Source organism: Haliotis rufescens, unplaced genomic scaffold (genome assembly GCF_023055435.1).
Source record: "Haliotis rufescens isolate VD_foot unplaced genomic scaffold, xgHalRufe1.0.p SCAF_11, whole genome shotgun sequence".
Taxonomy (NCBI): domain Eukaryota; kingdom Metazoa; phylum Mollusca; class Gastropoda; order Lepetellida; family Haliotidae; genus Haliotis; species Haliotis rufescens.
The window spans coordinates 749331-763031 of NW_025963791.1; the positions used below are offsets into that span (position 1 = coordinate 749331).

A 13701-nucleotide genomic window follows, 5' to 3' on the forward strand; every position below is an offset into this window, starting at 1 on the left:
GTGAAGTATTTTTTTTTTTTTATTTTGCAGAAAGCACATTATGTTTTGTGAGCTAGTTTATCTTGGTCCATAAGCAATATGGTAACGCTCTATTATCATGACGGAAATTTGGGTTATATCAGCACACGGCCTCAGCCTATTGATAAACACACATAAGTAAATAAGAGCATCACAAAAGTAATTAACAGTTAAAGTGGCACGATCGAATAAATGCTCAACAGTTATTTATCACAAAACTTATAAAACCTGTTAAAGCTGGTATGAATGAATTCTGACTCTGTATGTTCTCCACATCGGCGGCCAGAAGAAAGCACTTGATACTCCGAATGTGAAACATGCGAGATATCGCTTAATATTATATTTGTTTCATTAATAATTTCCTGTTCCTAAATACTGCCGATGTCCTAGCGAGAGATGCCAATGATATTCCGTGTTACAGATTTTGAACAGTTGTTTTTGTTGCGAACGGACAGGTTTCCGAACCAACTCAGAATACCTAAAATTAATGTTTTATTAAACATTAACATGATTGTAGAGTTAATTTGAAAATATCTCAAACGACGAAGGAAATACAACCTCTGTGGTATATGGATATTGATAAAGTAATGAGCATACCCCCTGACTCGACATTTCGTTCCGGAATATCACTTGAAAATCCGAGTATTTCTTCTCGGATTGTTGCGCTACACTACTGGGCACTAATACCCCGTTCACATGCGCCTCTGTACATATGTGTGTATGTGTGCATACGTGTATAGAAATACATACGTGAGTATACTTGTCTTGTGAACGCGTTTACTCATATGTGCATATTTACATGTAAATGTAAATTTGCACTGTGTGTATATGTTGCAATGTGAACGTTTATGTCAACGTAAGATAATGATCTAATTAATATGTGTTCTTTTGCCAACACCAAACAAATTGTCAACAGTTGCCAACTTGCATGCGCATATACAGAGTTGAACGGATGGTGTTTTGTTTTGGTTTCAAGGAGTCCAAACTTTGTGTACAAACTAAATCAAACACGTTGCTTCACGCGAATTATTTCGGTGAAGTAACTCTTCTCATTCAACTTTGATTGGAAAACAACCTGATGTGTGTTGAAAGTCGTGAACACACTGACGAATGTGTGTGCCTTACACAATTTACATACTTTATTTACACACCTAAGATGCTTTTCAAGTGAAGGCATAGTAAATTTACATATACGCACGTATGTATAGTTACACATGCGTAAAATTACTTACGTTAGTAAATGCTGTGCATGTGAACAGGGTATAAACTTAGTACCTTTAGGAAACAAGGTGTATTTATTTATTTTATTTAAATTGATATACTCGACTTACTTGGGCAAGTGCATTCACAACAACAATCAATTATTAGAAATTGAGCCAACATTCCCTCGTCCTTCGTGGTGTGAGACATCGCGCTATTCATTGCCCTTTAAAACTACCTTATTTTGGTCCATGGTAATGTCAAAGATCAATTAGCATTTACGTAACCGGCCCAGTGCGGTCCATCCTGCCACAGGTGGTATCACCACATGGGCTTACGCCTGTTCGAGTTACCTCCCCTTATCACCATTGTCCTCAGTTATCGCAGGACGTTCACAATGGCAGACGTAAGTTAACTCGGGAAGTTATTTCTTTGTTCACTTTCTTTTGCTCATTCGTACTCTTGTACTTGTTTCAAATTTATTCATGTAAAAAGTGTTGGTGATCAATAACTACGCGCGTTCTTGGTTTAGACACTTTTCCAACAAGAGTATGATATTCACACAAGTTGTACTGACATATCGACAGTTACTTGACAAATAACAGCTAGCAACTGGATCAGTTTGCAAATGCACTAATTCTATACTGTTCCTAAAGGGGAATATACACAAAGAAAATGTTTAGAATCACTAACAGTGACGCTTTTCGGTTCGTAATAAAGTTGGATGGTATATACGCTCAGCTGATTGTGTGCAAGTAGCGTGGATATTGACCCTTGCATGTATTGTGCGTGACTAGAACAGTTATTTGTGATATTTGTTTCCGTGGATGTACATGACCCCCATTAAGGTCGTGTGTTGTTAATATTGCCTTGGGAAGTAACTAGACTGGAATATTTGAATGTCTATTTGTTTATATGATGAGCTTTCGTATCAAACACGTGTCCTCGATGGAGATTTTTATTTAAATGAAACAACAATGATTAATCGCTTTAGACACCGCTGAATACACGTGTCAGTTTAATACTGAGAGTATCGTCAGATCGGCCTTATCCACAAACAATGCAACCCATACTGGTACGGATGTCTATCATAGTGTTATTGTCAGTGGTAATTAACTTAGAACGGCTCTTGTTGGTTATGGTGTCATTCATCACTTCAGCCAAATTCATCAACAAAAGACCCGTGAAGATCCGGGGTAGAATAGTTCTTCAGCAACCCATGCTTGCTGTGAAAGGCGATTATGCTTGTCGTAAGAGGCGACTAACGGGATCGGGTGGTCAGGCCCCCTGACTTGTGTGATGCATGTCATCAAAACCCAATTGCGTGGATCGATGCTTATGATATCAATCACTGGATTGTCTGGTCCAGACTCGGTTATTTACAGACCGCCGTCATATTGCTGGAATATTGCTGTGTGCGGCGTTAAACAACTAACAAACAATCATCAACAAAACTTGAAGCTTTTCTGTATAGTCTAATATTTGTACTTCATCAGATAAATTACGATACAAAAGACATACAATGGTTATTAAAATTCGATACAAAGGCGAGATGCAACATTTACAATTGTTACTAAACTAGTTTTATCCGAGGCAACATCCTTGACCGAGGACAAGTTCAGCTTATTAAAATATGATATGGACGTGATGTTGATTCACTGTGTATCTGTTTTTTTATTGATATATTTCTTCATGTCAATATAACTATAGCCCGAAGCCGATGGGACTGCATGTAGTTCGTCAGATACCAGTCGTGTTTTAGTGGAGCGTTTATGTTTTCAGGGCATATGAACACTCGCGAAGCAAGTTATTGACGTGCGTTTATTGCCTCATAAAAATAGTGTAGAGAATTCATCAAACTGATTCAGTCACGAGATACGCTTGCATCAAATGACAAGAGAGACTACATGTATTGTCTGAGTTCCAACAGCGTGCCCTGATTACACTTCAGTTTAACATTTATCGGAGTATAAAATCCTTATACGCGTAAATCACAGACGTGTCCATGGTTCTTGCTAGTGTCCCCTAACAGGTCAGGGTGATATTCGTTCGAACATGAACTGTGTATGTCCATGTCTCGTGGAGATGAAGTGGTTCGCATGACATGGCCCACATGTGACCCCGGAAACACGCAGACAAAGCACGGGAGGGCCAGCTGTTGGGGGTTTCAGATGCATGTTGAGTAACGAAACAGACCCGTCAACAATTACTGACATTGCAGGGGGTGAGGGGACGCGCTGTAAAGATTCAAACCACTTTTAAAGGGTACAAATGTAACTATACTCCATTAATTTTAATGTGAACAAGTCTGACGTGAATTTGTGTCAGTCAAATAGTCCGACAAAAACATACGTCCATACTCTCTCTGAAGGTACATAAGTGGCTTAATATGCCTACATAAAATAACAGCTTTTACAGAAAGTTACAAATTAATCGACGACAGAAGAGGCGAGTTAAAATGCGTTTATTCGCGCGACAATGGGGGACTTAAATGACATAGAATTCAAAGTAAAACCTTTGACCTATGACGACGAATAGTATCATTTCCACCATTATAATATTCCTGTGTCAAGTGCTTAATCATGGATTTGAAATGTTGAGGCAGAGACAATACACGTCGATCATGCATCATCCGTACATGGTGATCGTGTCCGGTACATGTTCCTCAGTGGCCATGATTACCGCATTGTATCTGTTACGTGTACGTTTAAGCACACATGATTACCGTAATGTGTATATCTGCTGCTTCTCCAAATGACTGCCGTATTGTATCTGTTACGCGTACACATGTTATATTACCGAAATTCCAGAAAATGTTGGGTTTTTAAAAAAAAAAAAAAAAAAATATACCTGAGACTGTTGTTATAAGAAGAATAAATAATTATGGGCTCATAGTGTTAATCATAAAATATCTGGTTTGGAGCTGTAGCTGAACAAATATTCAATCTCCATAGAGTATCCTAACATGCATGCACACACACTCTCACGTACGTACGCACGCACGCTCACACACGCGAGAATATCAAACGGTCGGTCCCTCATGCGAAATAGGATCCACCAGAACCGCTCGTTAAATCATCCCACCATCATCCCACCAAGATACGAGGGACAGTGGCCCGCCCGCACATTGCCGTGATAAGAATAACTAAAATCCTTTTCCCCGTATTTTTTCTGTAGATCAAGCATAAACGGTTTACACATGAACTAGTCAACGGTAGAAAACACAAACCTTCACGTAATAAATATTGTGAGTAAATATCGGCTATAATCCTGTTATTCAACAGCTGGCCCGAAGAGCTGATGAGCGCCTTTGTAGTATATATGTCATGGTACAGTGGCAACGCAAGTTCAGAGAACGGCGGCCTTTTGAAGTGCGTCGTATGCTGGGATATTTATGTACAGACGTGACAGGTCCGATCCAGATATGTAAATGTCCACACCGTGCACGAACGACATGTTTCTTGGGCTAATACGAACCGACGTATATGTATAAAGCTGATGCTTTATGTTTAGTTTCAGACGGTGTTGTTCTGTCACGTTTCGTCCGAAAAGAAAGTTGTGGTTAAGGCTTTATACGCTTGTGAATCAATATTTATAATAGTTTTATAGTTTTAATTCGAGATTATTTGATGATATTACCCATGTTAATAGTATGGGGTTCGAGGATATACGATATGCATTATATGAACCTTTTTTATGGATGTTGTGATTTTTTATATGTGAGTGAGTGAATGATGTTTTACGCCTTCTAGAGAAATATTCCAACTGCATCATATATAATTGACTCAGGACCAGGCAAACCAGTGGTTGACAGTATGAGTCACGATACACGCCTGGTCACACAAAGCCACCCAATCCTCATTTGTCAGTTACCCGTGAAGATCCGGGGTAGAATAGGTCTTCAGCAACCTATGCTTGCCGTAAAAGGCGACTATGCTTGTCGTAAGAGGCGACTAACGGGATCAATTTCATGGATCGATGCTCATGATGTTAGTCACTGGCATGTCTTGTCCAGACTCAATTATTTACATACCACCGTCATATAGCTGTAAAACCAAACATAAACATGCCGATGTTCCACCAAAAACAGTTGAACTGAAATATATCATGTCGACACGGAAAATGTGAAGAATTAATATCAGGTTTTGTAAAACATTTTCCTACACCTGTGGGTGAGAAACCCATTTCACATAACTGGTATCAAACATATGTGTGAGATCGAATTCCAGGCCAGTGATTGGCTAATCCATGGCGATGACCTGAGGTCAGATGATGATGGACTACTTTTCTGATTGTAAGTCATTGATAAGTCATTGAATGTTCACCTAAGTCTGTGTTGAACCACAGGGCCGTGTAATTATTATTATTAACCCTCACTTCGAAGTCGAATAAGATTCAAAATACATCACGAAAACTAATACACTTCACAGGTTTGAATCCCCCCTTCTGTTTATCATATACAGTCATTTTAGGCAAAGCAAAATTACTGAAAGTGACTTCTGAAAATTAGGTACATCGTAAATCTCGCCAAATCACAATTCACGGCGTTATTTAATCTACTGGTTGTTTAGAAATCTAAATATCGGATATTTACTCGAAAAATTAAAGTAGAAAAATAGCATATTAGTGACCACGCACAGGGTATCAAATCACTATTGATAATTCTAGAACGTCGCTGATAAGCCTAGAATCGTTAAGAATGTTTTGGAAAATACGCGTAGACGAACGCCGAAGTGTACAAAATGTACGTTCCGCCATATTGGATTGTTTACAAAATGCCGGTTATGAGACGCCTATTCGGTCAGGTATATTTCAAACTCAGCTGCTATACATGCATGCCTGAATTCCTCATACATTTTAAAAATGAAATGACAAATGGATGCACATTATATAGATACAAAATCATGCGAAATAAATTAGGTGTGGAAACGAACACTGTGCTCGGAAAAATGTACTTGTTGAAATGTAAACAAAAGCAAAATTCAGATTTTACACTGTGTAGCATTTTTAGAGGTACTTTGGTCAAATTATTGCTTACATTGGCTCGATCACGCGTTTGAGAAGATTCATGGGAAGAGTATCGTTGCACGAATTATGGAATTTAAAATATATATACTGAGTCATGATATATATGATATACAACGGACAAATGTATCAGAGAAGGTAATTTTTAATCATTAATGTCCAAAGAAGGATTTTAATTAACGGTGGTAACCATAATTTGTTCCAAGCACCTACGGTATTCGGTAATAACATCAACAGTTTAAATCATAAGTCCCAAACACGATAATCTGATGGCACACAAGTTCAGTAGCGTGTATGGCCACCATGTGCGTTGACAACTGCCACACAACGCCTCCGCATGGACCTTACATGGACCAAACACATGATTGGGAAGACGACGCCATTGTTGCTGCAAAATGGTGCCAAGATCTTGCAAATTCTGTGCTTGGTTCTGGAGAGTGGTTGCCACGGATGACAAGAAGCCTGGAACGTGCATTGCCACAGAAAGCACCCCACACCATGACACTTCCGCCTCGAAATCTGTCAACTTCCTGTAACCAACACTGGGCGTAACGTTCATGACGGCGCCTCGATCCACACCCTCGCCCTACCATCAGCAAATCGAAGATTAAATCGGGATTCATCACTGAAGACGACTTGATTCCAATTCCTCTGAGTCCATCGTAAGTGTCGCTGTGCCCACAATTGACGTTGACGTCTGTGTAATTGAGTCAGAATCGGCCCGCAGTATGGCCGTCGTGCTTGAAGGTGAGCAGTTCTCAGACGGTTTCGAACAGTTTGCGCACTCAGTCTACCCCTAAACAGTTCATTTCTGGTTGATTTAGCCGTCAAAAATCGGTTACGGAGGTGGCGTAAGACAATCTGACGATCCTCTGCATGTGACGTCACACGTGGTCGACCTGGCCGAGGGCGATCAGCGATAGTACCCGTTTGCTGTAGACGCGTCTGTAAATCATAAACAGTCCGTCGACTACAACCCATCGTCCTTGCGACTTCAGCTACGGACGTAAATTCCCGTCTGCAACATGCCGATGGCACGTTCACGTTGCACATTTGAAAGGCGTGGCATGACAAATGGCCGTAAAGACTTTTGTTTTCTTGTGTTTTTCTTTTTTTGTTAATGACTGCTAACAAGTATGGCTGAAAACACGTGCGGTATTATGACCACGTGACCAGTTGCACGTGAAAAACCACTTTTGCCACTATAGTGCTATGCACATGATTTTCATCGATTCACCTGCACAAAAACGGGTCTTTTCTGAAGACAATACGTGGCCATTACTGTTTAAATACACAATAAGGGCCCACAATGATAACTGGTCAAAATGTTAAAATTTTAGGATTGTGAAGTTTTTAATTTGGTTCAGTATACATTACAATGATGTGGTAAATTCAACAGAAACCGTAAAGGTTTCCGTCCTGTGTGACGCCATGACTGACGCTAAATCACGCACAACGACGACGGTAGTTATCTACATTTCTGACTAATTCTCTTTGTTACATTAGACAACATGGTAAACAAATAACAGTACGCAGATTGTCAGAATGTTTCTGATTACTTACGTGACACATTTATGTATATACGATCCCTCAATCAACGAAAATCCTCCCCTGGAAATCCCGCGTACTGTTGTCAGAGAACACGCCATTTTGTAAAAGTCGATCACAGGAAGTGATGTCATACGGAAGAAAACATTGTTGTACATATTTGGTAATTTCTGTGAGGTGTAAACTTTTAACTCGGCACCCAGCGTGTTCTTTGTTTTTGTTTAGTTTGCATTATCATCATCGCCTTGATGATCCTCAGATAAGACGAAAACCTTTTTGTGTAGTCACATTATTTATGAGTAGTAATCAGTACATAGGATGACGTCACTTATGTTACAGTGATGTTATGTATAAATGCGCGATCATAATAGACAAAATGCATCGATTCGATGCTAAAAATGTGCGATTTTAGGGTGTGTAAGAAACATTACTGCACTCGTGCCTGTCAGATACCATTCATCAGACACCATCACTTTCGCTCGTAAGATACGTTTTGAAACAACTCGTTGCAAGATCAATGGTATCTGACAGACACAATGTTGTAATCTCTATGTACCATATGCAACCTTGCATTTGTCTTGTAATATTATATTCATATGTAAGACGTTTTATATACAGTCATAAAACGCTTGTCACATTACAAGACAAGTACCTGTCACCCTGTCTCCACTCAGCATGGTGACTTACCGAGTCACTCGCGCTCGTTGAGCCAAGGGTAAACAATGGCGAATCCGATGAAACAGGTATGTTAGTGTGTGTGTGTGTGTGTGTGTGTGTGTGTGTGTGTATGTGTGAACGTACATATATAGATACATTGACGGTTTCCTTCCTACTCAATACTGTCAAACATATTTTCATTACAATGTACGTTTTAGCATGATCACGAGGGGTTCATGGGGTTCCATGCGCCCCGCGTTAGGTTTCGTACCACAGCCGGAGACGAGCTGTATGAAGCCTTACGAGGGACCGGGGACGAGTATAGTATAAAGCCTTACGAGGGACCGGGGGCGAGTATAGTATAAAGCCTTACGAGGGACCGGGGACGAGTATAGTATAAAGCCTTACGAGGGACCGGGGGCGAGTATAGTATAAAGCCTAACGAGGGGCGCATAAAAGCCAATGACATAATGTACCTCGAGTGATACTGCACTACAACAAATTAATCTTAGCGACATGTCATCATCTGCTATTGTGAAAGAATTAAACCAAAATCAAAATTGATTCAAATATTATTTTCCCTCGCAGGCGGGATGCATAGTCTTTTATGAAAGTAAACCTGCATGGAAACAAAAAACTCTTTTGAACTGGAACATTAATTCACTGACGTTGATATCTAGTTATGAACATTGGTTCTCTTTACCAGTAATATGTAGTAACGATCGAGAGAGAGAGAGAGAGAGAGAGAGAGAGGGGAAGGATCGACATGGATGCAATCTTTGCTAAAGATTTGCCCTCCGTATAGGTGACTTGTTTTGCCGGAATTTACAGTTGCTTGGCTAAAGAGTGAGTCCTGCTTCTTTCATCTTTTTGAAAACTGACTTAAGGTGATACAAATGTTCTGTAAACGTTTTAGAAAATATTATCATGTCATCTATATATATTTTTATGTAACGCAAATCATTTCTTTAAGTGCCTGAAATGGTTTGCTGAAATGCCATAGGAGCATTTTTGAGGCCGAAAGGGATGCGATTGCATTCAAAAACACGATCGGGTGTAATGAAGGCCGACTTGTGTTTTGTATCTGAATGGAGCGGATCTTGCCAAAAGCCACTAACACAATCAAGGAACCTAAAAATGTTGACATGGCTGTCGACTTTATATGGCATCAATGACATCTTTAAAACGTGATGGGGGAAAATATAGACTTGGTAACTGCACTGAGGCGTCTTTAATCTACGGCAAAGTGGTAAGAGCTATCCCGTTTTTTATCCCCCACCAGGAAGTGGGGCAGGGGGTAAAAGAACGGAGTTCGTCCGTCCGTCTGTCCTTTCGTCCGTCCGTTTTCTCAGAAACTACTGAACTTAGTTGCATGAATGAAAGTTTGCATGTTTATCTAAGAAACTTGTCAAGACTGAGTTTAAAAATTGTTCCCGTAAATGATCTTTTCACAGAGTTACAGCCCTTGATCGATATTATTTTGCTTAGTGCATAGTGTCTGCAATGTGGACACGTTTTCTAAGAGATACTTATGAAGTTATTTATTCCTGAGAAGGGGCCTTTTGTGTGTATTATTTTCACATTTAGTCATTTTTACTGATGACATGAAGAGGCCAAAGTGCCTATCTTACGGTTTTATAGGACTCTTTTTTTATTGTTTATATTCATTTCTATATGAACAAGCCCCCATGGTGGGGGGGGGGGGGGGGGGGGGGGGGGGGGGGGAGTGATGATGCTGATTCTTTGTTAACCACGACAACGGGAGAGTGCCATTCAGAGTGAGTTAAGATTTAACGTCCCATCGGCAATAGTTTAGCCATATCGTGTTCCATTCAGATGAACTGGGCTGAATGATACTGGCTTCTAACATATCTTGCACCTGTCTGAAACATTCTTTCCTAATGGCTGCGATTTGCTTATAAAATTGGGAGTATTATAGGTCTGGCGTCACCTGTTTCTATTTTGTGATGATGTAAGTGAGTATGACCCCATCCTGACCAATCTGAGGCAAAAACTTATCTTTGTGATTCAGTAAATAAAGAGTCCCACCCTCGTGTCTTTTGTTATCAAATATATCAACACGAGTTGATAAAAGTGGCAAAACTCTTTTTCAGCTTTTATCAACTCGTGTTGATATATTTGATATCAAAAGACACGAGGGTGAGATTATATTTATCATCCAACATCATTCTTCCAACTTCTTCAGTTTGTAGACAGTGATAAGCAGTGTCTTAAGTGTAACAAGAGTTTGCCACTAACGTGGCTATATCCCCCCCCCCCTGTTGCAGAATTTATGACATAATTAAATCTAAACAAACCCTAACCTTTTTTAACCGAGGTGGAACTTGTTATGGAAATCCAAGAGTTTGGAACCTAAGTCCATCTTGTTACCATGCAAACGTAAAAAATAAAAATGTCTAAAGGCACAAAAGGCACCAGTTCAGCATGTACCTGACAAACCTGCAAAGTTTGATGAAACAATATTGAACGGTTTATGAGTTATGCTCCGGAAACGAACCCTACCCTCACAGAACCTAAGTCCATTTTGTTGCCATGGAACCGTAAAAAATAAAATTTTCTAAAATTTCTCAATAGCAAAAGGCACCAGTTCAGCATGTACTTGACAGACCTGCAAAGTTTCATGAAAAAATATTGAACGGTTTGTGAGTTATGCTCCGGACGGACGTGCGGATGGACGGACGGACCGACGGAGCCCATTTCTAAAAGTACTGCTAACAGCTTCAGTAGCAGAGCCATTAGTGATGTCATGTGATTGTGACGTAATGGTAACAGTGACGTCACAATGGTCTGCAAAGCATTGTGATGCAATTTCATTGCAGCGATATCTACAGTGTAGATATCGCTTGATCTCACCCAAGCGATATGTCCTGTGGGAGCCAGTTTTGGATGATAAATAGAGAATCTCACCCGAGTGTCTTTTGATATCAAATTTATCAACACAAGTTGATAAAAGTGGAAATATTCCGAGGCTTGCCGAGGATTTTTGCCACTTTTATCAACGAGTGTTGATAAATTTGATGTCAAAAGACACGAGGGTGAGATTGTATTTATCATCCAATATCATTCTTCCAACTTTTTCAATTTGTAAACAGTAATTAGCAGTGTCTTAAGTGTAAAATCTACTGCTAACAGCTTTAGTAGCAGAGCCATTAGTGATGTCATTTGATTGTGACGTCATGGTAACCAGTGACGTCATAATGGTCTGCAAAGCATTGTGATGTAATTTCATTGCAGCGATATCTACAGTGTATATATCGCTTGATCTCATCCAAGCGATATCTCCTGTGGGAGCATGTTTTGGATGATAAATGCATTTTACTGTATACTTGTATTTTCAATATTGTCACTATATTTAAAACGCGTTTGAGGACAAAAGCTCCACGACGTTCAGGGGTATTGTTATAGTGGAAACCCCTTCAATATGTTTCCTTAAAACTTCACTATTCAAAATACCTAATTGTTTCAATATGTGTCCAAAGAGCACAGAAATTCTTTCTTCTTTTTTCTGTTTAATGTATACAGCAAACATTCAGGGTATCCCCTCTAATCATAAGGCCCCTTCCCCAGCACTCTCTATAAATGTCAAGTAACACATCCTTACGCGTCACCTATGGTCTTTTATCATATAAATTCTTTACTATACTGCTATTTGCATTGTTCTGTTTAAAACCCACCTACATCAGTACAGTTATTATGCTTTAGTGACAGTGAGAAAATTCTAACATTCTGCCCATAGGAATTTAAAATGTGCCATAAAAAATCTCAGCTCTCTTTAGAGAAAGGGAAAAAACTCAGCACCTAAAAATGAAGAAAAAAACCCAACATGACTCCCCCTAGATATCAAATAGTCCGTCCCTTAATGAGATTGTTAAAACGCGGCTCTCGGCAATATGATCCCGCTATATAACGGCGGTCTGTGTTTATATACTTGAGTCTTTACCAGACAATCCATTGATTGACATCATGGGCATAGGTCAACGCAATCTGGATATCAATCATCACAGATCAGTACGCGAGAAGTGCACGCACTTAAATGACGTATTTATTGGTACGTATATTCGTGTGTGAAATACGCATAGGGTCGGAAAGCGCGCGTAAAAATACAAACTCTCTCTATTACTTCGTCCAGGCAAAATAAGGTTTCACTTGGAACAAATTGCAACAGAATGCTTTGTTGTGAAATAAATTCTGTTGCAATTTGTTGCAAGTTGAGTGAAAAAATGGACTAGATTGCCTCGACTAACTGGTAAAGAGAACAAATATTCCTGACCGGTATCAACGTCAACCACATGACCATATGTAACTAATAATAACAAACAAACGTATAAATTTCACAATGACATTATGTCAACATCGTCCATCTGTAGGGTGTCATGCGCGAAAAATTAAAGATGACCACTAAATTTCGAGTTTACACAGAGTTACCGAACAGAGTCCACTGTTGACATTTATTCACGTGGCCCAGAAGTCACGTGGGATTTCCCGTTGTTTCTGAAACAAGAATTTCTGTCGAAGAACCCACTATGCAAGCAGGAAGTAGGAAGCGAAAGACGACGTCCGTCATGGTGATATCTAATCATGTCAAAACTGTGAAAGGAAATGTTTTACCCGAAAGCATAGTTTGATCATTTGTAATTGAATGTCAATTACATTCGCGCCCCAAGCTTTTGCAAATAGGTTGAACTGAGTGCTTGCTTCGATCGATGCAACAGGCTGCCTCACCTACGAAATAATGTACACGTCCCAAAGGAGGAATATGGAGCCAGAAAATAACATGGTAAACATTTCAAGCAGGAATCTGACCGAATGAATTTACGCAGTGTTTATCGTGATGATACTTAGTCTAATGTTATTAACTGTTTCAGGAGAAGCTTTTGGTGAACACACAACTAAACGGAATAACAAAATACGATGGCGATGCTGTGAAAATCAACTTAGAGGGAGGGAGCGATAAGCAGTCTGGATCCGTGTTGACAGCCCACAAGGTCTGCTATGAGATAGCAGTAAAAGACAAGCCATGTTGTGGTCGCAATGTAAACAAGAGGATACTTCAAGATGTACAGTGAGTCGTCCCTTTGTTCTGTTGGCGCGCGTCTGTCACACGCTCGATCTCCGCTCGAGTGACTCCCCTTGCTATTGTCAACTTCGATATGCATCAGGAATACATATGTCGTCTCGTTCTGGACGTGTTTATTTTTGTTGGGGACTACGATTAAATGGTTTGGCCGTTTT

At 39.8% G+C, this 13701-nt stretch overlaps 1 protein-coding gene across 2 annotated transcripts in view; it reads left to right on the forward strand.

Moving 5' to 3' along the window:
* The first annotated feature begins 1580 nt into the window (after window positions 1-1580).
* Window positions 1581-13701, forward strand: part of LOC124126300 (broad substrate specificity ATP-binding cassette transporter ABCG2-like) — a 47280-nt gene continuing 35159 nt past the window's right edge. The window contains exons 1-2 of one of the 2 annotated variants that reach the window (XM_048392106.1): window positions 1581-1624; window positions 13335-13531. In XM_048392106.1, coding sequence (XP_048248063.1) covers window positions 1616-1624; window positions 13335-13531 — 206 coding nt within the window. In that variant the 5' untranslated portion in view covers window positions 1581-1615. Of the gene's footprint in view, window positions 1625-12962; window positions 13247-13334; window positions 13532-13701 lie in introns of those variants that run through there. The other variant, XM_048392105.1, reaches the window with a different exon arrangement.